Source organism: Lepidochelys olivacea, assembly GCF_965140295.1.
Source record: "Lepidochelys olivacea isolate rLepOli2 genome assembly, chromosome: 1".
NCBI classification, from domain to species: Eukaryota; Metazoa; Chordata; order Testudines; family Cheloniidae; genus Lepidochelys; species Lepidochelys olivacea.
The window spans coordinates 169,022,100-169,043,328 of NC_140411.1; the positions used below are offsets into that span (position 1 = coordinate 169,022,100).

Here is a 21,229-nt window from a genome sequence, read left to right on the forward strand (position 1 = left end):
ACACCCTCCATCCTCAGTTCCTCCCATTAAAAGGAAATTTGATTTCTGTCTGAACAGATAGCAAACTGACAAATTACTCTTAGTTTAATGACTCACTGGAATCAGGTCGATTTCTGAAAGCTCCACACCCTATTACTACAAGCCCTATTTCTGCTAGGGATCTGAATCATCTCACAGAGCAATACAATACTCACTGAATACCCCCCAAAAGAGTCCAAGAAATTTGTTCTCTTCCGTTTTAACGCCAATCTCATACTCTTACTTCCATAAAGGTTTAGGGAGAGATTCCGGTTCCTTCTACGAACCCTTCATGTTTAGTACTAACTTATGCCACGAACAGATTCACTGAAATCAAAGGAACTACTTGCAGAGTAAAGTACTACTCAACTTAAAGGTGGCGGACCGTGACAGCGAATAAAATCAGGTTCTATTATACTCTACAATGTGATTGGGACGACTATTTTAAAACAATCATAACGGTATGCTGCAGAGTGTTCCAAACACATGGGGATATAGATTTTAGAGGAATCCTGAAACATCTTGTGACGTTTCTAACTATTTTGGAGCATGCTCTGAAGACAGTGTACAAGACAGTTTGCACGTGGCACTGTTTATAATCAGCACACTAACTTAGCTTCAAACACTTGTAAAACCAAAAGGGGAAAGAGGATGTCAACCTTCTTATCTTCAAATCCCAAACATATATGCATTAGTGGCAAATAATTAAATCTAACTAGTGACCTGATTTGTTGAGTGCTAACAAAGCACACTGCATATACGAACTGAAATGGTGAATAATATAATGTATTCCAATAATCCAAAGTATTCCCTTCTCACACACAAAGCACAGTGATCTACAATCAGCAGCATTTGAAGCCCACACAAGCTTGGGGAACATGAGAATGTAACTTCTGTGCTGCACAAAATATTTTTCAAACAGAAGCTACAATCCTGCAAGCAAGCAATATTAATTTCATTTACAGCTTTTTAAAGACATAATTTGATGTTAAATAGCTCATATTCATTCTCATTTGAGTGTCCCCCACATCCTTACACTGAATGCCTGATAAATGACAATTCTGAAGCAGCGGTTTGTTCACCAAATAGTTTCCCAGTTCCTAAACCACTTAAGATTATTAGTTACTTAAAGTTAACACCAGCCTATTGTATAGCATAATTTAATGTAATGGTGTAGAAACATAAGTATGGTGATGTACAGAAGTATGCCAATTAGTGCCACTCACCTCTTCTGGTAAAGTGATGAGAAGATCAGCATCCAACTGTCCCACAATTCTTGAAAGAAGATAGCTGCTGCAAGCTGCAAGCACAGACCGATGAGCCCGAAATCGCTGATCTTCCACTAGGATAGTAACATCACAAAGAAAATCTTGCTTTCTCTGATCATTGAGACGGAGTAGAACATTGGTACTGTGTACCGAAGACTCATATGCAAAAACCACACTATTCTTCTCGCTTAAAGGCATCGTGTATCAGCAGTGTTAGTGCTATTCTCAGTGGAAAGCATTCTTCTATTCTTCAAACCTGAAAAGAAACGTGAAAATTTACAGAGTACATAAGTATCTGATAGGAATTCAGGGATAAGAATACTATGACTCACAAGAGGGGACAATTTAAGTTACACATATTGCACCCTTAAGAAAAATAAGGTCACTGTTTAAGTATACAGATTCTAAGCTAAACAAAATGCAAACACAACATAGTTTAGATACTTATTTTTAAGCAAGTTTCTAAATACATTCTTTAGTAAGCTCATGTTTCATTATATGATTTTTAAAAATAACTCCTGCTCCTATTACTCATGGAGGAAAAATACATTTGAAAACACTTGAAAAATGAACACAATTGTTTTTGGAGATGCATGTTGATTAAAAGTGACAAATTTACCATGAAACTCTATGACATGAAATAAGTATCTGTATTTAAAGATCTTTTCCTGACTGCAGCACTACAGAAATTGAAAGGAACAAGTATAGAGGCTCTAGATCAAAGTTCATCAAGATACTACATAAGCTGCTTTTGTTTGTTTAAATGTGGTGTACACTCTACGTTCTTCTATGAAGAGAAAACAAATTCAAAGAAATCCTACAATATGCTACTTAAATACAGCAATAATGACTCAATAGCTCAAGTGATCCCACAATAAAAAAAATGGAAATAAGATATGCAACATTTTGCGACTAGTTAGTTGGTTTGCATGGCTGCTTGGTGGCCTATGTGGAACATGCTTGCATTTTCAGGGAGAAAGCGCCTGCATCATAGACACTAGAAACAAGCTTCCTCATTGGCAGTCTCAAAAGAGGCACCTGGAAAAAAAGTTGAACAGCCATGGAAACGGAGCTACTATTTGAAGCCCAGAGATGGTCCCTCAGAAGTCACAAAGCAGTTTCACTTAAAAAAATTTGCATACATACATTATTACTACATACATGACGTCACTAAACATGACGTTTTTAAACTTTTTTTCACATGGCCTTGGAAAATAGCAACATTTTTCTTAGGGCTGTCAAGCGATTAAAAAAATTAATCGCAATTGTGCAATTAAAAAAATCAATCACAATTAATCACACTGTTAAACAATAGAATACCATTTATTGAAAATTTTTTGGATGTTTTTTAAATTTTCAAATATATTGATTTCAATTAGAACACAGAATACAAAGTGTACAGTGGTCATTTTATAGTTATTTTTTATTACAACCTAATAAAAGTACTGTAGTGCAATCTCTTTATAATGAAAGTTGAACTTACAAATGTAGAATTATGTACAAAAAAAACTGCATTCAAAAATAAAATAAAGAAAAACTTTACAACCTACAGGTCCACTCAGTCCTACTTCAGCCAATTGCTCAGACAGACAAGTTTGGTTACAATCTGCAGGAGATAATGCTTCCCATGTCTTTTTTATGTCACCTGAAAGCGAGAACAGGCATTCGCATGGCACTGTTGTAGCTGGCATTGCAAGATATTTACATGCCAGATGCGATAAAGATCCATATATCCCTTCATGCTTCAACCACTATTCCAGAAGATGTGTCCATTCTGATGACTGGTTCTGCTTGATAATGATCCAAAGCAGAGCGGAGCGACGCATATTCATTTTCATCATCTGAGTCATATGCCACCAGCAGAAGGTTGATTTTCTTTTTTGGTGATTCAGGTTCTGCAGTTTCCGTATCGGAGTGTTGCTCTTTTACAACTTCTGAAAGCATTCTCCACACCTCGTCCCTCTCAGATTTTGGAAGGCAGTTCAGATTCTTAAACCTTGGGTTGAGTGCTGTATCTAGCCTTAGAAACCTCACACTGGTACTTCTTTGCATTTTGTCAAATCTGCATGAAAGCGTTCTTTAAAATGAACACGTGCTGGGGGATCATCCAAGACTGCTATAACATGAAATACATGGCAGAATGTGGGTAAAACAGAACAGGAGACATACAATTCTCCCACAAGGAGTTCAAACACTTTTTTTTTTTTTTTTTTAAAAAAAAGCATCATCAAGCATGTCCCCTGGAATGGTGGTCGAAGCACGAAGGGGCATATGAATGTTTAGCATATCTGGCACCTAAATACCTACAACCCTGGCTACAAACATGCTATGCAAATGCCTGTTCTTATTTTCAGGTGACATTGTAAAGAAGCAGTCAGCAGTATCTCCCGTAAATCTAAACGGACTTGTCTTAGCGATTGGCTGAACAAGAAGTAGGACTGAATGGACTTGTAGGCTCTAACGTTTTACATTGTTTTGTTTTTGAGTGCAGTTATGTAAAAACAAACAAAAAACCCTTACATTTGTAAGTTTACACTTTCATGATAAAGAGATTGCACTACAGTACTTGTATGAGATGAACTGAAAAATAGTATTTCTTTTATCATTTGTACAGTGCAAATATTTTTAATAAAAAATAAAAATATAAAGTGAGCACTGTACACTTTGTATTCGGTGTTGTAATAGAAATCAATATATTTGAATATGCAGAAAAACATCCAAAAACATTTAATAATTTTAAATGGTATTCTATTAACAGTGCAATTAATCAAGAATTATTTTTTAAATCACAGTTAATTTTTTTTGAGTTGATCACGTGAGTTAACTGTGATTAATAGGCAGCCCTAATTTTTATTCAATTGTTCAAAATGCCTAACATTAAAAGAGCATTCTTTTTAAGTCAACTGGCAAAATTCATCCTTAACTTCATATGCTGCTATGGAGTAATACCAGAAACACACGTTGTCTAGTATTTGATCTATATGATGGATTGAGGGATACCCAGCAATAGTGGCAATGGTAAGAGCTATTGTTTGTTTTTATAATCTTGGGGGTTGGTATACGGACAATTACTTGTAATTTTGTCATTGCATTGGCAAGGTTTGTAAGATACCTAGAGATTGAAATAGGTGTTTCAAACCTGACATGGCAAGCGTGCACTGTAATGACTATTCCTCTCTCTAGAAAAGATGGACCCAGTTCCCTCTACAACTAATCTACCAAACCAATCAAGGTAACTAACTTTCCTTTCCACTTCCCAGCTGATCTCTCTACTTCTGTCCTTTCCTTCACACTATTTTCTTCCCACCTCACTTCGTTTGCATGTGTTCTTTTCTTCTACACCTATTTATCACTGCTGTCTCATTTCCCCACAATGCATGATCACTCTCTCTTCCTCTAATTTGTCTGTCTGTGTTGGATGAGCAAAGGCTCTGTACAACAAAAACAGCACGTCTCCCAATATGCGCAAGTTCATATGTTTGAACATGCAGTTTCAACAAACCAAAAAACACCAACACATTCTTTCATTACCCATTGTTATATTGATGTCACCTGACATCATTTAGTAGAAGTGTCACCCCTCCATCCCTAATGGGAAGGAAGAGGAGGGAACTACAAGAGTAAGAACGATAGTTTCCAAAATATGGCCTTGATGCCAAAATTTGTTTAGACTGACATGACTGATAATGTTAGTATTCCCACTAGGCTGAGAGATTCTGGTTGGTGGAAAAGCTTCAGATTATCAGTAAATCACTATTTAAGGGAGTACATGAATACATGATTTAAAACACAACTTTATGACTCATAGAAGAGCTCATGCACTCCATTTTCCTACAGATATTCCTAAACTCTCAGGAGAGAACGTGTGTGGAGAAGAGGAGAGTACCCAAGGAAAACAAAGATAGCAGACATCCTAGCCTCTCCACCCCTTGTTATCTGCTCTCTTCCAGCATCTAGCACAGACCAAGTTCACTCACATTCTCCAGTCCTATCTCTATGCTATATTTGTACATCCCCACCTTCTTTAGAGACAGACTCCTGATGGAACACAGACGGTCATGGTTGAATAAAGTTGTAAAGGCAAGTTGGTTGATACCAGGCTGCCCAGTTTTTTGTAGACCATGACAATCTATATTCAGCAAGTGTCAGCTAACCGCAATTAAAAGATGCTGGGGCCAGAGTATGTCACATTTAGCTGACAAGGCTGAACACAATTTGTCCAGACAGCTGCATTATGGGCAAGAGTGTCACTTAAATCTAATCTTGACAACTGTGTTCAAACACATCTGAGTATTATAATGTACACAAGGTCACTGTCATTTAACTGCGGTAGAAAATCCTGCATTCAATCTACCCTGCAGCTTACAGTGTTGGTTGCACGGCTGCTAGAGAATTTTCTTAGTGCAGATACACCCATAAAGTTAAGATACTTTAATCTACCTTCATAGCCTAATGTCAGCCAGAGTTGTATTTTTCCACTGGGGGATCCTATAAGAAGTCTGTATGGTTTTGTCAACACTAGGGGTTTTTGTTTTTTTTGGGTTGGGTTAGGAAGGGGGTAATAGTACTAATACTGGTAAAAATGCCACAACCCAGTCTGTTAGCACTCAGTACAGTGTTAGTGTTCTAGTGGGAGATTCTCCCTTCATACCCCAAAAACTAATCCAGACAACCTATCAATGAAAAATACAGAAATTATGCTCGCTATTTTTAAACAGTCACCAACATCAGTGAGGTATCAATGACACCAATAACGAGAACCAGAAACTCCCCTGCACTACACTTAACATTAAAGGAAAAGCCACAAGTCCCTTTAAAACAAGCCCCCATAAAATTGGATCTTGAGAACATAAGAACAGCCATACAGGGTCAGACCAAAGGTTCATCTATCCTAGTATCCTGTCTTCCGACAGTGGCCAATGCCATGTGCTTCACAGAGAATGAAAGAACAGGTAATCAAGTGATCCATTCCCTGTCGCCCATTCCCAGCTCCTGGCAAACAGAGGCTAGGGACACCATCCCTCCCATCCTGGCTAATAGCCACTGAGGGACCTATCCTCCATGAACTTATTGAGGTCTTGTAGAAGCAAACAGCTTCTGAAGAAAAGGAGGTAAAGTTGAGCACAGCGTCCAGAATAGTTGGCTGGAAATTTTTTCCACAGCTGGAAGGGTATATCACCTCAACTGAATATCTATCACAGGCCCCCCATTTAGACAGTGAAATTACTCACTGAGGTAAATGGGGTAGAATGAGGGACAGATTCATACTCTTGATGCTGATGTTGTTTGGCTGGAAAATCTTCTGCAGGGCTGATTTTACAGCTATGTAGCCTATTATTTTACATTGTGAAGACCAACTTTGTGACACCAACCCTGCCTTGATAAAAAGTGAGGATTTTTAATAATACAGTACAGCCTCAGAGTTATGAACACTAGAGTTACGAACTCACTAGCCAACCACACACCTCATTTGGAACTGGAAGTATGCAATCAGGCAACAGCAGAGACCCAAAAAAAGCAAACACAGTACAGCACTGTGTTAAACGTAAACTACTAACAAAATAAAGGGAAAGTTTAAAAAAATGATGAGGTAAGAAAATTGTTTCTGTGCTTATTTCATTTAAATTAAGATTCTTACGCATTTTTCTTCTGATTAGTAAAGTTTCAAAGTTGTATAAAGCCAATGCTCAGTTGTAAACTTTTGGATGAACCACCATAATATTTTGTTCAGAGTTATGAACGTTTCAGAGATACGAACAACCTCCATTCCTGAGGTGTTCCTGAGGTTCTATTGTACATCAACTGGGAAAAATAGCAAAAACTGCATAAAAACAAAAAATTAAAAAAGAGTAGAAGTTTTCATGTCAGGTTTTCCACGAATATACAGCCACAGCATGGCTGTAAAGCCTGAGCAGTCTTTTTTTTTTTTAAATGTGAGAAAGACCTCAAAGTAACATTTGAGATTTTAAAAACACACATTATTTCAGATAAAAAAACATGTAAATTAACTACTAATTATATGCAACAGTTTGCATAGGAATTGTTAAATACATAGGTCCCCTTGTTTCCAGTTTTTATTTTATTTTTTCCCAGTAATTTATCAGTGTTTATTACCATCACAACAAAAACAGGTGAAAATAAGCGCAAAAAATTATTAATTTTTCTGGGTAAATATCGAGGTTTATTTTGGTGGATGGAAATACAGGGGGACAGTATGCAGTAGATTAATGCGCTAATTCCATTCATCAGTGTGGTTTGCTGAAGAACTAAAACAGAACTCAAAACACAATGCCACCTCTGAGTTAAAGAAAACAATACATCTCTAATCCCCAAATAAAACTTCTCATTTGAATAACCGGCTTACTGTTATAGACTTAACTATTAGCCTATATTTATATTTAATAACTGGGCGACACCATTTGCAGCACACACCCTCAACTTCATCCTTTTTTCCTATTTTGTTTCTTTTTAAACTTTCGAATACTTTCTTGTGTTCTGAAACATATTCTGATACAGATTTCTGTTTTCTTTCCATTTTAGTGTGTCAAATCTTTAAACATCATCTGCTAACAGCTTGAAATGTGTACGCGGTCAGCATGAGATTCATCAGTACGTTCAGATGCACACACACTTTGGCGCTTGCATGCATGCCTGTTTGTTTATTATGTACATCTTCTAGACTAATACATAGCCTTACTTCAACAGGCAGCTTTTCATATACACACAGATTAATGTATTATCATAATACATAGTATCTCATGTAATGTATTTTCCGAATAAAACTAGTTATTTTTTATATATTTGAATGATACAAACCTAAGGTAAAAATTGGAAAAAACTCAATACTTCTTGTAAAATCCAGAAATTTTTCAGTAAAAATTGGTTTAAACTGAAAATGAAGGGGCTTAGAAATATATAATTTAATTAAATTTAATTAATTTAAAATATATAATTTAATTAATAAATAATTTAGTTAATCAATAAATTCCATTCTACCTGAAGAGTCATACCACACCAAAATGTACGCATCATTAAGAGTGAAAAGCAAATAAAGTAAATTAGGATTCCATGCCAGATATTGTAGTGCAGAGATACAAATGGTGGGTGTCTCACAGTATTCAAGTAATTTCCTTGTATACAGTACCCAAAGGTCACAAAGGCACAGCAAGGAACTAGGAATACGATGGCAAACTAAAAAAAAAAAGTGAAATGCAAAACTGGAAACAGATAAGATTTCATTGCTAGGATGAAAGCTCACGCAAAGCTAGTTGTGTCTATAGAAGATGGTAGAGTAGATACATACAGCATAAGTTATAAAGCAGTTTTTTAAATTGCTTTTTCCACCCTCCCAAATGAAATCCTTATGCACTCACTCTGCCTGCTTCACCAAACGTAACCAAGAATGAGACAATATATACACCAGAAATCAAAACCAAGGTTTTTCTAGATATGAATCCATTCCAAGATCTATTTAGTCCAGTTAAAATATTCCCTTCTGCATACTAGAGGACCAAAAAGCCTATTACGCATACGCAGAAAAGGATAGTCTCCACCCAATGACTAAACTACACGTAAGATGATTTCAAACCTCTCCCCACTTATATGTTTAAAGTCAGCAGTGAGCTGCCAGCACTGCTTCTATCACAATGTTTAAGTTTGGTCCCTTCAGTTCGTGTTAGTTTGTTTAAACAATTCAGGTGCCTTCAAATCAAAATTTTAAATAAGCACTTTTTATCTGATTTTTTAATTTGCTACTGACAAGCTACTCCTTTAAAGAACTCAAAATAAAGTAAGTTCTTATTTCCATTTTTTAAATTATTTTTAAGCATGAAATCCAGATTTTGAAATATTTTAGATGCATACAATACAGGAAATTGCACATCGTATTTCAAAGTTTTCAGGAAAGGACAGTTTCATTTCTTTTAAAATTGCTGTAGTTAATGAAATGCTTCCTCGTCAAGTCTAAATAATGGCATATAAGAAACAAAAGGGAAAAAAAGTACAGCACCACAAATGCTCATGGAAAAAAAAAAACTGTCAAAACACAATACACAGATAAAGCATAGTTTAGAGAAGTAAAGACAAAGATCAAAAGGATGGCTATCTTATTGTGGTTTTTTTAACTGAGAAATTAGGGTGCTTCCCTCAGCACAGGCTTTAAATGTCCGTCTAATAAATCATCTATTCTTCTCTAATGTTGGGGCTCACACACACGATTAGAGACCATATAGCTGTACTACCATGTCCTCATGTCCGCACATGCACCTGCAGACCCACCATATTCTCTCTCATATGCTAGACCCAAAGATGGCAGTTTTCAGAAGAGATGTTAGGATTATATCTTGGTTTAGTAGCCAAGGATATTTAAGAATTGCCCTTCCCTGAAAAGGGATCATCTGGGGAGCATAACCAGCTCCACAGTAGACTTTTAAAAGGTAGTGAGTTAGCAGGCACTAGTGCACATATGAGTTGCTAGGTTTAGTCTTCTTCAGGGAAAACAAAGCAAACCTTTTTTTAATTTTGATATTTATGGTGTATCTGTCTCTTAAGAGAAATACATAGGGTTATTAAGTTTTTCTACTTCGTGACAGTCTTAGACGTGTCCCCCGCAACAATCCATAAATGAGCAAGCAAAGCACAAACAGCAGCCAAACAGAATGGTCAGCGCTGACAGTTTATTTCATTATTTCAAAAGTGAACTTTTAAAGTCCAAATCACATTGCCCCTTCAAAGAATAAAAAGCTAGCAGCTTATTTTAAAACTAATACTTGAGTAAGAAACACTAGAAATTAGGCAGCTGATAACTTGTAAGAGAACCTCAAATATCAACGTATTACTGTAAAATTAACACATAGCCAATTAAAATAATTTACACCAGATTAAGTGGCCAAATGCACCAGATAAGAAGAAACAGAATATGCAGGTATTCCCTTGCGACACTTTTACAGTTAGGTCAGCAAAAAATTTCCCTATGAGATAAACATGCCCTTCCCCTCCGCCCAAATAAAAAGAAACAGATGCAGTGTGACAACTCACTACTAAATTAATATGAAACTTCCATCATGTCCGAGTTATAAAATGAAACACTGTCTTCAGTGCTATAACAGTATCAAAGGCCCTTAGGCCACAAATTTTACATAACTTTAAAGTTGTACATTTTTTGGGAAATATGGTCCTGTGTACATACTTTATTTCACCTCCCCAACATATTTTGATATTCCACTACAAGTATCAAAAATATTTTTGGTTCCTTTAAGTGCAATTCTACTCTGAAAAGTGAGAAAATATTAATCTGAGGTCCATGTTTTCTTTCATGGATTTCCAGATCAAAATATTTAGCTTGCAAGTAAAAATATTTTCCGTCTTAACCACCAGCCTTACAAGATTATCTCACGTTCTCAAAGTCCAGCTTGGTTGTTTCTTTCTTGTTTGTCACCACCAGCATAAAGATTCTGCAGAGTAAATTAGATCTCAGTGACTTCTGTGCAATCCCAATGCTTTCAGTGGATCTGTACAAGTGTAACTTGAACTGAGTAAATCTCTCTATAAGGATACACAAGAATGCACACTATTTTAACAGTGTTGGCACTGCACTGTCAACATAAGTAAAAAGCAACACACAATAATTTCTCTTTCTAAGGTAAATAGATATTGCCAAATACATACAATGGAAGGATCTGAGTAAGAAGGTGGATTAAAAAAAAAACAAAACCACACAACAACAACAGCCACCTCTAGTCATTTTTCAGGGTAGAAAAATCCTATGATCTGTAGAAGAATTGTGTGTTTCTGGTATTCTTATTAAAACAAATAATTCATCAGTTTAAAATTTTACGCAAGATGTAAATTTTATGGTGGGGGGAAATACATCCATCTGAACCTGACAAGAAGGTGCAGAGAAACTACTTTACCATATTCATTATAGGGAAAGATAACTAGTAAATGAGTATAAAGCAAGTCAGTTTCAAAGCAAGCCTCAAACAAATACAAGAGTCCAGAAATATTCTGTATGAGGTATTTTAAAGGATCTCTGTCAGTCTCTTCATAGCAAAAATACCCTTTCTACATCAAGTCTTCCTAGCAGAGCATCTCAAGAAATCAGAACTTGAGACACCGTGATTCAGTTCTCATGAATCAGAGAATTATACTGGATTAGAAAAGGTGGTGTTGTAGTGATATGATCAAACTCATTCTGATCATCTTTTTTTTTTAAAAAAAAAAAAAGAACCTGAGCCTTGTGTACTCTACAACGGCTCAATTTAGTATTAAATCAATTTCTCAGTAAAGAGTTGTGCCTCAGAAAAAACTTTCTAGCTCTTATGGCAGCAAAGAAAGCCCTGAAATTGTTAGCATGTACTGATCTGGTGCAATACTAGAGTCTACAGACAACCTGAAACACAACAGGCAAGAGGTCTGAATGATACATGTTATTATGTAAGTTTCTAACCTAAAAAAAGACAGTTCAAATGTCACTGCTGTTCACTATTTCACTGCTGGACATTTTAATAGAAACATCCAACAAGTGTGCTTACCCCACAATCCTTAACTGCCTCCCACACCTCCAAACTGCCCTCTATTCAACTGCCAGCACCTCCAGCTTCTCCATTTGTGTTGTCCATATAAAAAAAGCTTTGACACAAACACCAGAAGTATAGAGAAATCATAAGATCAATTTCATATACTACCATAATAGACATGAGAGACTATGGGTTCCTTTATTTAATTTACTTAAATATTAAAAAGCTACTTTTTATAGTTTAAATGAAGCAGCTGCAGAATTTCCCATGTACTGCACCAGTCTTTCAGAACACTGGAATCTTGCCATAGAATTTAGGTCTAGGTTGCCAAGTAGTCTGAGACCTTAGCTCAGTGGTTCTCAAACTTTTGTACTGGCAACACCTTTCACATAGCAAGCCTCTGAGTGCGATCCCCCCCTTATAAATTAAAAACACTTATATATTTAACACCATTATAAATGCTGGAGGCAAAGCAGGGTTTGGGGTGAAGGCTGACACACCCTCCCCCATAATAACCTTATGACACCGTATGGGGTCCCAACCCCCAGTTTGAGAACCCCTGCCTTAGGTAATACCAACTCCAACAGACTATTTTGTCTTTACTAGTATAGGATTAGTATGATACCTCTAGACATTTCATCAACTTTCCCAGCTCTAACCAGGACACTTACTATCTTCACAGGAACTAGCAGGGAAAGCACATGCAAGCTTCCTTCACCAATGTATGGAGATGGCTCAACTTGCCAGAACAATGTTTTCTTGGCACCAAGAGCTTCTTGTTTAACCAAATGGTAAATAAACACACTTCTGAGGTCCCCAAATGGAGGAAGATCTGATCCACCATTCTCAGACTCAGGTATCAGTTACAGGTGTGTTTTCCACCAGTCAGCTAACTCTGTATGCATGTTTTCCTTTACTTCTAAATCTGGGGCCAACAGACATTTCCCCCTTAAGACAAGCTCCATCCTCCCACCTGCAGAACTTTGCAACACAGCAAGCATGAGACTTTTATTTCACAATTTGTGTAGAACATGGTGACAATTCTCCATTTCAATTAGTACCACATTTGGGATATTAATCTTTTGTGATAAGCAAGTCTCACCTTCTGAACATTATGTGCAGTTAACCTCTTCAGGAACTCTGCATGAACTGCATAACTAAGACAGAATGACTCTCTAGTAACTGCAATCTGATCTGATTTAGAGGTCTTGAAGCAGTTTAAGTTGTCCACTGTGCCACAAAGACAGTGAAGCTGTCATTTATCACTTGGATAGACAGAGTGTGGGACTTGAAGCCATTAGTAGCTGCTAATACAGACAAAGGTGGTCTGCATCACTGTGCATGTAATGTATGTGCCTTAATAAAAAGTTTTAAGTTCTTAAATAGTTAGAGGACAATGTGGTCATCAGATAGGGCACTAGATCAGGAGACAAGAAATCTGGGTTCCCATTTTTGACTCGGACATTGAGCTGCTATTCAACCTTAAGAAAGTCACTGTACCTCCCTCAATTTCCTCATCCGCAAAAGAGGAATGATACTTAGACTTTTATTTTTTTTTAAAAAAAAAGCTTTGAAATCTATAGATGAAAAGAACTAAAGGTATTTACTACTATTCAGAGAACCAGTGTGGCCACTTGGCAGTTCAGCAAGACGTTAGCAGTAGATTTTAAACAACAGTTTATATCTATGCCCCTTCCCCCAACTCTCTCTCCTTTTATGGATACAGAGTTATGTTTCAGATGAATGCTTGCAGTAGTTAAGAGTTGCTGATTCATTATGTTATGCTGACAAGGCATGAACAAGCATTCTATCTGTTTTTGTTCATCTTTACTTTGCAAACATTTTTAAAGGAACCAGGATGATTTTTAAACAAAGAAATTAAGATAGTATTAATTTTATTTCCCAACATAAAGCAAAAGAAGCAGTTACCTCACTCATAAATTAAGAACAAAAGTGTATTCTTTAAGTCACTAGTCAAAACATCTGGCACAATACTAACATTATACTTTCAATATAATTAAGAGCTTATTAGGTCATCTAGTATGTCCCTATGCCGACCCATGATTCTTATCACAGTATTATTTTGAGCTTTGCTGAATCCAAATTAAGTAGTCAGGGGCCAGCAAAACCATTTTTTTTTTGTCTTAAAAAAATCCATGAGATTTTGAAAACAGACTTACAATTGTTTTGGTTTGCCTTCTGTTTTGTTTTGGTTTTTTAAAACTTTTAGGGTTCACCTTGTCCAGGTTTTCTTGGAAGTTATGTGAGCTAAGAGTAAGTGGTAAGACTCTGGAAGCTGGAGCTTTAAGAAAAAACACTAAAATCAGGTAAGTTTTCAGCAATGAATAATGCAGTTCACATATTATTTCCCCTACACTAGAGCTACACTAAAGTAGAATATTCTAAAGCTAGAAACTGTTTCCATGACTCAACCTAATTCTTCCTTATCTTAGAGCATGTTTGATTCATTACCCAACATTCACTGTTTGGGTCAGAGTCAGTAATAGCCTTATTAAACTTTTCTGGGTAGTAGTTTCAATTTTAAACATTTTTAAGGTTGGGCATGGGATTTAGAAGTCCCCACTCCTACCTTCCATCCACCACAAATTCTCACCCCAATAGCATTCAAAAGAAATTCTTGTGAAAAACAGTGCAATTATAGAGATACGTATTGTGGGCATAGCCCACATTTCAAGAAGAACATAAAGCACTGCAACAGTTTGACTTTCTAAAAGAGAATTGGAATGGACCACAATAAGTCAATTTAGTGTAAGAGTGAAATTGTTGTAACATGACTTATGTTAAATCCATGAAGCAGGTCACATGGTCATACGGTTGGGTCTTCTAAACCTCTACCCATCTTCAGACACCATTACTTTACACTCAAAGTGTCGTCTCACATTTGAGACAAGTTCCAAGATAAAAATTCACATTTATGAACACTCCCAGGGTTAGAGAAAAGAAATATTCTTAAATAGTGAACCAGAAAATGTGTGTAAAAATTTAAGAGAGTTTACTGTCAGCTCCTGCTTTATTTAAAAGGTAAAATCCTTCACCTTTCCCCTCATGACCTAGAAGCTTTGCAAACTCATTCCCTCCTAAAAATGTGAATTGTTTCATATATTTTAGATTTAAATCATTTCATTTCTTAATTCAAGAATTTCTTAATTCTTTAACATTTTTTAAGTATGGAAAATGACATACAATGGCTTTAAACACAGCCCTAAGGATTTTGTTAGTTGATTAGTACTGGGGAAGCTGCTTGAGTACATACACAGGTGAATAAAACGCATTTAATAAAACAGAACTAACTGTGCAGAACTCTTATATATTACTTACTAATCTGAGACAGAGCCAAGAATCATCCTGAAGGATTTAACAGAAGCAGTTACATTCGAGAAACAATTTTAAAATATTTGATCAAAAAATCTAACCGTGCCCAGTTGAAAAAGCTTTTCAAATAAACATTTGCAAAACTGAAATAAGTTTTCAGAAAGTAAACGGAATAAAAAGTTTAGAAGTAAAATTTTGAAGATTTCACCTCAGTGAGGACAAAGGTATAAATAAATTTGACTAGAATGTGCAGGACATAGGGAAGGGAAGATAGCCTTGTGGTTAGGCACAGGACAGCTACTCTGAAGACTTGGCTTCAATTTGCAGCTTAGCCACCCAGACTCCATGTGCGACCTCAGGCAAGTCAGTCTCTCTGTACCTCAGTCTCCACATAGAAAATATGGATGAAACTTTCCTACCTCATATGAGGGCTGTGTGGAAAAGAGTCATTAATGTTTGAAAAGCTCTCAGATATTGTGACCTATGTACCTAACACAGGTAAATACACATATATATGGATATACCATCCAAGATCTGCTCATAAAGAAACGACCCCATGGAAAAGGAAAACAGGTCTGGTTTTCAATTGTGTTGTCTTAACATGACTGAAAAGATGTCAATACTCAACAAGATCCCAACTAATATACGAAGACATGTTAGCAGGCCACGTGATAGCCTAAGCTTCCCCTAGGGTATGTCTTCATAGAGATTATTCAAGTTATCTGTGCTCAAGTTACTCAAGGCAAGTTGGGTGTGTATTCCCTAGCAAAAGGGGTAATGTTAACTCATGTCAGCTAACATGCAGTAACTAACACAAGGTAAGGAATACTTGTGGCACCTTAGAGACTAACCAATTTATTTGAGCATAAGCTTTCGTGAGCTACAGCTCACTTCATCGGATACAACTGTAGCTCACCAAAGCTTATGCTCAAATAAATTGGTTAGTCTCTAAGGTGCCACAAGTACTCCCTTTTCTTTTTGCGGATACAGACTAACATGGCTGCTACTCTGAAACCTAACACAAGGTAAAATCCTAGTGAAAACAAAGCAATTTGTCATAGTCACACAAGTTAGCTGGTTGAAGTAAACCCTAGGTTCTCCCACGGAACCGTGGCCTGCTAACTCACATGAAAACTAAAAACTACTTTGTGTCACCTAACATGCATTCAGAACAAGCCTTTTCCTAATGAAGATGAGGCCTTAGCCTAGATGGAGTGAGTGGTCACAATGTAAAACAATATTAAAGTTGTATCCACAGTGGCAGCGCACTCATTTGTGTGGGGCACTAGATTTCTGGGGGCACATCCCATGGTTCTTAGTGCTGTCGTAAATTGGGCCACTATCAATTTTTTCTTGTCGGTATTTTCTGGGCACAGGGTGGGAGATGAGGAAGGCACTGGAGGACTACCAGCACTTCAGTGGTGTTAACACACTCTGTACGGTGGATGCAAACTAACAGCTGACAAGTTGCCATCATTCAAGTTTTAGCCTATTCTCCCCTCCTCAGCCAATCAACTCAAGTTAAACACACCAGAGCACCTGAGTTAAGGGTAATCATGTGTGGCCAAAACTTGCAGTAACTGGCAGCAAATACAGGCCCAAAACCAACGAGGAGTCCTTGTGGCACCTTAGAGACTAACATTTATTTGGGCATAAGCTTTCGTGAGCTAAAACCCACTTCATCAGATGCATGGAGTGGAACATACAGTAGAGAGGTATAAATACACAGGGGGGTGAGTGCTAATGAGCCAATTCAATTAAGGTGGAAGTGGACTATTCTCAACAGTTGACAAGAAGGGGTGGAAATCACTTTTGTAGTGCTAATGAGGCTAATGTAAACAAGGTGGCCCAACAGCTACAGATTAAAAAAACCAAGCAATGAAACTAAAATTCTCGTAAACAACTAAGAGGCCTGTCCATACACACTCCTAGCTAGCATGCCCCACACATTGGGACAGGTTGGTGCAGGGTGTACCAAAAAGTGTGTGTGTGTGGGGGGGGCTTATGTGAACATAAATTTCCCAAATTTACATAACAGGAAAGAAGAATTCTACCTATTTGATCTATATTTCTCAGATTATAATTTCACTAATTTTGGAATAAGATTACTTGGGACTCGATCCTATCATGCATGTATGAAAATACCCCTTTCACACCCACAATGGTGGTGTCATGTTAGACTGGGTAATAAAATGTGAGGACAGTTTTTACATTGGGTGATTCCAACAGCAGCAAATGATAAGGGCAACAATCTACCACATGCTGACCCCAATAGCCACAAGCAACTTCTGATACTTTATACTAAAACCAAATTGACATAGCCTAAAAACCCCCTTATGAAACACCTGAAACTGTTTAGCATCAGACAATGTATTACCTAGGTCCCCAATCTTGCAAACACTCAAATACATGACTAGTCCCAATGAATTCAGTAAAATTACTTACATACACAACGGTTTGCAGGATTGGAGCCTAGAAATTTAAACACACACAGTTTAAAACAACATTAAGATTGACAAACCCACAAAAGCATGAAAATTTATATTGAAATTCCCTTAGAACACTTAATTCATACCCATGTTTGTTTTTGACTACAGCAATGATTTTGAACAGACAACTACAGCATTACTTCAGAGTTCAGGGGAGCAAAATCACTTAGGGTATGCGTACGCTGCAAAGAAATCCATTGTACTGAGTTGCAGCGCCTGGGTGAGTTGACTCCAGCTGCTGGGGCTCACCTTGCAGGGCTAAAAGTAGCATTTTTCAAATAATCTGGATGTAAACGAGATATGTTTTTTTTTCTTTTCAATGATTTGTGAAGCTGACCAAGATGAGAAAAGTACCTACTGTTCCTGTTCTAAATCCCAGCTTAATTAAATGTGGTAATTTGCCACAATGTTGAGATGCAAACCTAAGCTTTCCCTAAGTTTGGGGATGTTTGGACTCAGGGTTCCACAGTTTCATTAAAATTCAGTGGGATTTGGGCACCTACCTCCTTTAGTCTCCTTTTGAAAATTTCAGTGTTTAAATACTATCATGTGGTTTGGCAAAGGCAGGAACAGAAGCAAAGAAGAAGTAAGCAGAAAAGTTAGCCTGACTTCACAAATGAGGCTTATACAATTAAAAAAGCCTAAAGTGGAATCACATGAAATAACATAAGCTCCTTCAAGAAAGGAACAGAGTAATATCACAAGTAGTCAGAGGTAGCAACTAATACAGTACTAGATGGAACTTGAGGAAGGGAATAGCTGAGTAGCAGTTCAAACTGAATTTCCTTATGCAAATAAAATATACTAGTATATACTGATAAAATCTGCAGCAGCAGCAAAAATGTTATACATGAAAGTTATCATCCTGGCTTATGCTTACCCAGCTATGTCTTCAGTTCAGAAGGGATATAACTATAGGGTCACTGGTATTTCCTAGTTTTATAATGGCAGGTGTTAACGTTCCGTATTAATTTGAAATTACTACAATATTATGGTGTGAAAAATGCCAATACATGTCCTCTAAATGCTAATTTAACAGTGAAATTGGTGATGATTCCTCCATAATTCTAGTTTTCAATTTTATTTTACATTGCCCTTCATATCATAGGCATCTCACAGTACAGATAAAATGTAGATCTCCCCAGGAAAGTCTAAAATGAATCCTCCCGGGCCACTACAATTGATGACAGATACTGTAGTGTTCAGATTTAGGATTTGTATAAGATATTTTACCATCAAAACCAAATAGTTGATCCCAAATTAGCAACACTGAGGGGCTCCTTCGTTTTAAAGAGGACGGACATTCCCAAGCGTTTGGGGGCGTATGATGTGCCCGGAGCACACAGGCGTGCGGACACGCAGAAGGGAGAAGATGAATAATTAGATGCCAGATGCTGCGAGAGAGCAAGCAGCGTGCTGACCGCGCCAAAGCCAGCGGCTGGGATCTGCCCGAGTTCAGCGGGAAAGCCTGAAGACACGGTGCCGTGGGGGCGGGGAAGAGGGGGCGGCTTCTATTTACCTTTCCCGGGACGGGCCCCGACGGCTGCGCAGAGCAGCCCATTCCGCCCAGCTAACAAGCAACAGCTCGGCCCCAAACGGTTCCACCGCCCCCCCCCGCCTTACCTGCCCGGGGCAACCCCTGATCGGGGCAGCCACGGGCAGAGCAGGCCAGCGCTGGGGCGGCTGTCCCGGCGCCCAGCCCGCAGCTCTGCCTGGGTGCCAGGGGAAGACACGGTCCCTCCCACCTCCGCTCTGCCCGCCCAGCTCCCCTCCAGCCCCAGCGAGCAGGGGCGCGGATTCTGCCCGCGGGCAGGCAGGGGAAGCCGGCTGGGGCCGCCCCCAGCGGATCTCAAAGCGCTGCGCAGGGCGGCGTGACCTGGGGTCCCCGAGCCACAGCGCGCGCTCCCGCCTGCCCCGCCCCGCGCGCACGGGGGTCACCCGCCCCGCACCCAGCGAGTGACCGCCGCCCCCACCCGCCTCCGCGCGCGCGCGCGCGTGGGGCACCGGCGCTCACTGCCCCTGCGCGAGCCCAGCGGCAGCACCAACCTCCTCCGCGGCCACCCCCGGGCGCGCCGCAGCTGGCTCGCCGCAGCACCCCCCACCCTGCTCTTCTGCCGCCCGACGCCGGTCTCCGCAAGCCCCGTCACCCTCGGCCGGCCGGACAGGGGCTTCCTCCTGAGTGCCTGACTAGGCTGCCCCAACCCGCGGCGATAAGAATCAGGTGACTCGCAACAACATTCTCCAGCCTTCCTCCCCCACCCCCCCATTCGCCGCCCGCTGATTGGACGCAGCGGGCCCGGTTGACGCTCTGACGCCTACGTCGGCTCCAGCGCGCTTGCGCGTCGAGAACAACACCTTCGCCTTCATTCTGCGCTGGGGCGGCTGGGCCTCCGGGAGGCGCGAGCGTGGCCGTTGGGCTTTGGAACGTTCGGCTTCCCGCCCCCCGGACCGGGGCATGGTGGGGGAGCAGCGAGCCCTGGGGGAGGGGCGGGGGCTGTCTCAGGGGGTGTCAAATCCAGGGTTCAGCGCCACGCGCCGCTCTCCTAAAGCCACTGCCCCATCCAAGGCCTCATGTCTCTCTGTGCCCGTCACCCTGGAGAGCTGGCACAGCCCCCTGCTTACCCACGCGTGGACCCCCCACCCAACAGTGTCGGGTTGCCAGTGCCGCCTGTCCTGATTTTCCCAGGCGTGTCCCTTTTGTGGGGTAACTGTTCTGGGAAACCTGAAAAGGGGCCCAGTACACGTTGTCAGCTGGCCAGTTTTGTGGGTTGGTTCATTCCGGCATCGCTGTACCTCAGAGGGGTCAGGGTGGCACCATCCTCCCCAGCCCCAGGCAGAGGGCAACAATTCTCTTGCATGGCAACTTGAAATTTGGTTTTGTTTCACATTGAAACAGACAAAACCCCACAAGCTTTTCAGTAGTTTTGAGGAAATAAAATCGTGTTGAAATCATAGAAATGTAGGGCTGGAAGCGACCTTGAGAGGTCCCCAACTTCAGCCCCTTGCACTGAGGCAGGACCAAGTAAATCTAGACCCTTCCTGACAGGTGGTTATCCAACCTGTTCTTAAAAATAGGGCTTCCACAATTACCCTCCAATGCTTTTTTCAGAGCTTAACTATCCTTATAATTAGAAAGTTTTTCCTAATATCTAACCTAAATATCCCTTGCTGAAGATTAAGCCCACCTTCAGTGAATATGGAGAACAATTGATCACAGTCCCCTTTATAACAGCCCTAAATATATTTGAAGATGATTAGGTCCCTCCTTGGTCTTCTTTCTCTCGACTACATGCCCAGTTCTTTCAACCCTTCCTCATAGGTTAAGTTTTCTAAACCTTTTATCATTTTTGTTGCTCTCCTGGATACTCTCCAGTTGGTCCACATTTTTCCTTAAGTGTGCTCAGAACTGAACACAGAACTCCAGCTGAAGCCTCACTAGTGCCAAGTAGAGTGGGACTATTACTTCCCTTGCCTTACATACAACACACCTGTTAATAGATCGCAGAATTTATGTTAGCCTTTTTTGCAACTACAAGATATTGTTGACTCTTATTCAATTTATGATCCACTATTATCCCTAGATTCTTTTCAGCGGTATTACTAG

At 39.4% G+C, this 21,229-nt stretch overlaps 1 protein-coding gene across 6 annotated transcripts in view; it reads right to left on the minus strand.

Moving 5' to 3' along the window:
- Nucleotides 1-19,889, minus strand: part of BACH1 (BTB domain and CNC homolog 1) — a 42,507-nt gene extending 22,618 nt beyond the window's left edge. The window contains exons 1-6 of one of the 6 annotated variants that reach the window (XM_084628602.1): nt 19,672-19,889; nt 17,582-17,608; nt 13,984-14,105; nt 11,819-11,915; nt 10,668-10,829; nt 1,245-1,542 (exon numbers count right to left, since the gene is read on the minus strand). In XM_084628602.1, the coding sequence (XP_084484728.1) occupies nt 1,245-1,484 (240 nt within the window). In that variant the 5' untranslated portion in view covers nt 1,485-1,542; nt 10,668-10,829; nt 11,819-11,915; ... (1 more) ...; nt 17,582-17,608; nt 19,672-19,889. Of the gene's footprint in view, nt 1-1,244; nt 1,543-10,667; nt 10,830-11,818; nt 11,916-13,983; nt 14,847-17,581; nt 17,609-19,144; nt 19,488-19,671 lie in introns of those variants that run through there. The other 5 variants (XM_084628603.1, XM_084628605.1, XM_084628606.1 and 2 more) reach the window with 5 other exon arrangements.
- Nucleotides 19,890-21,229: the final 1,340 nt, after the last annotated feature.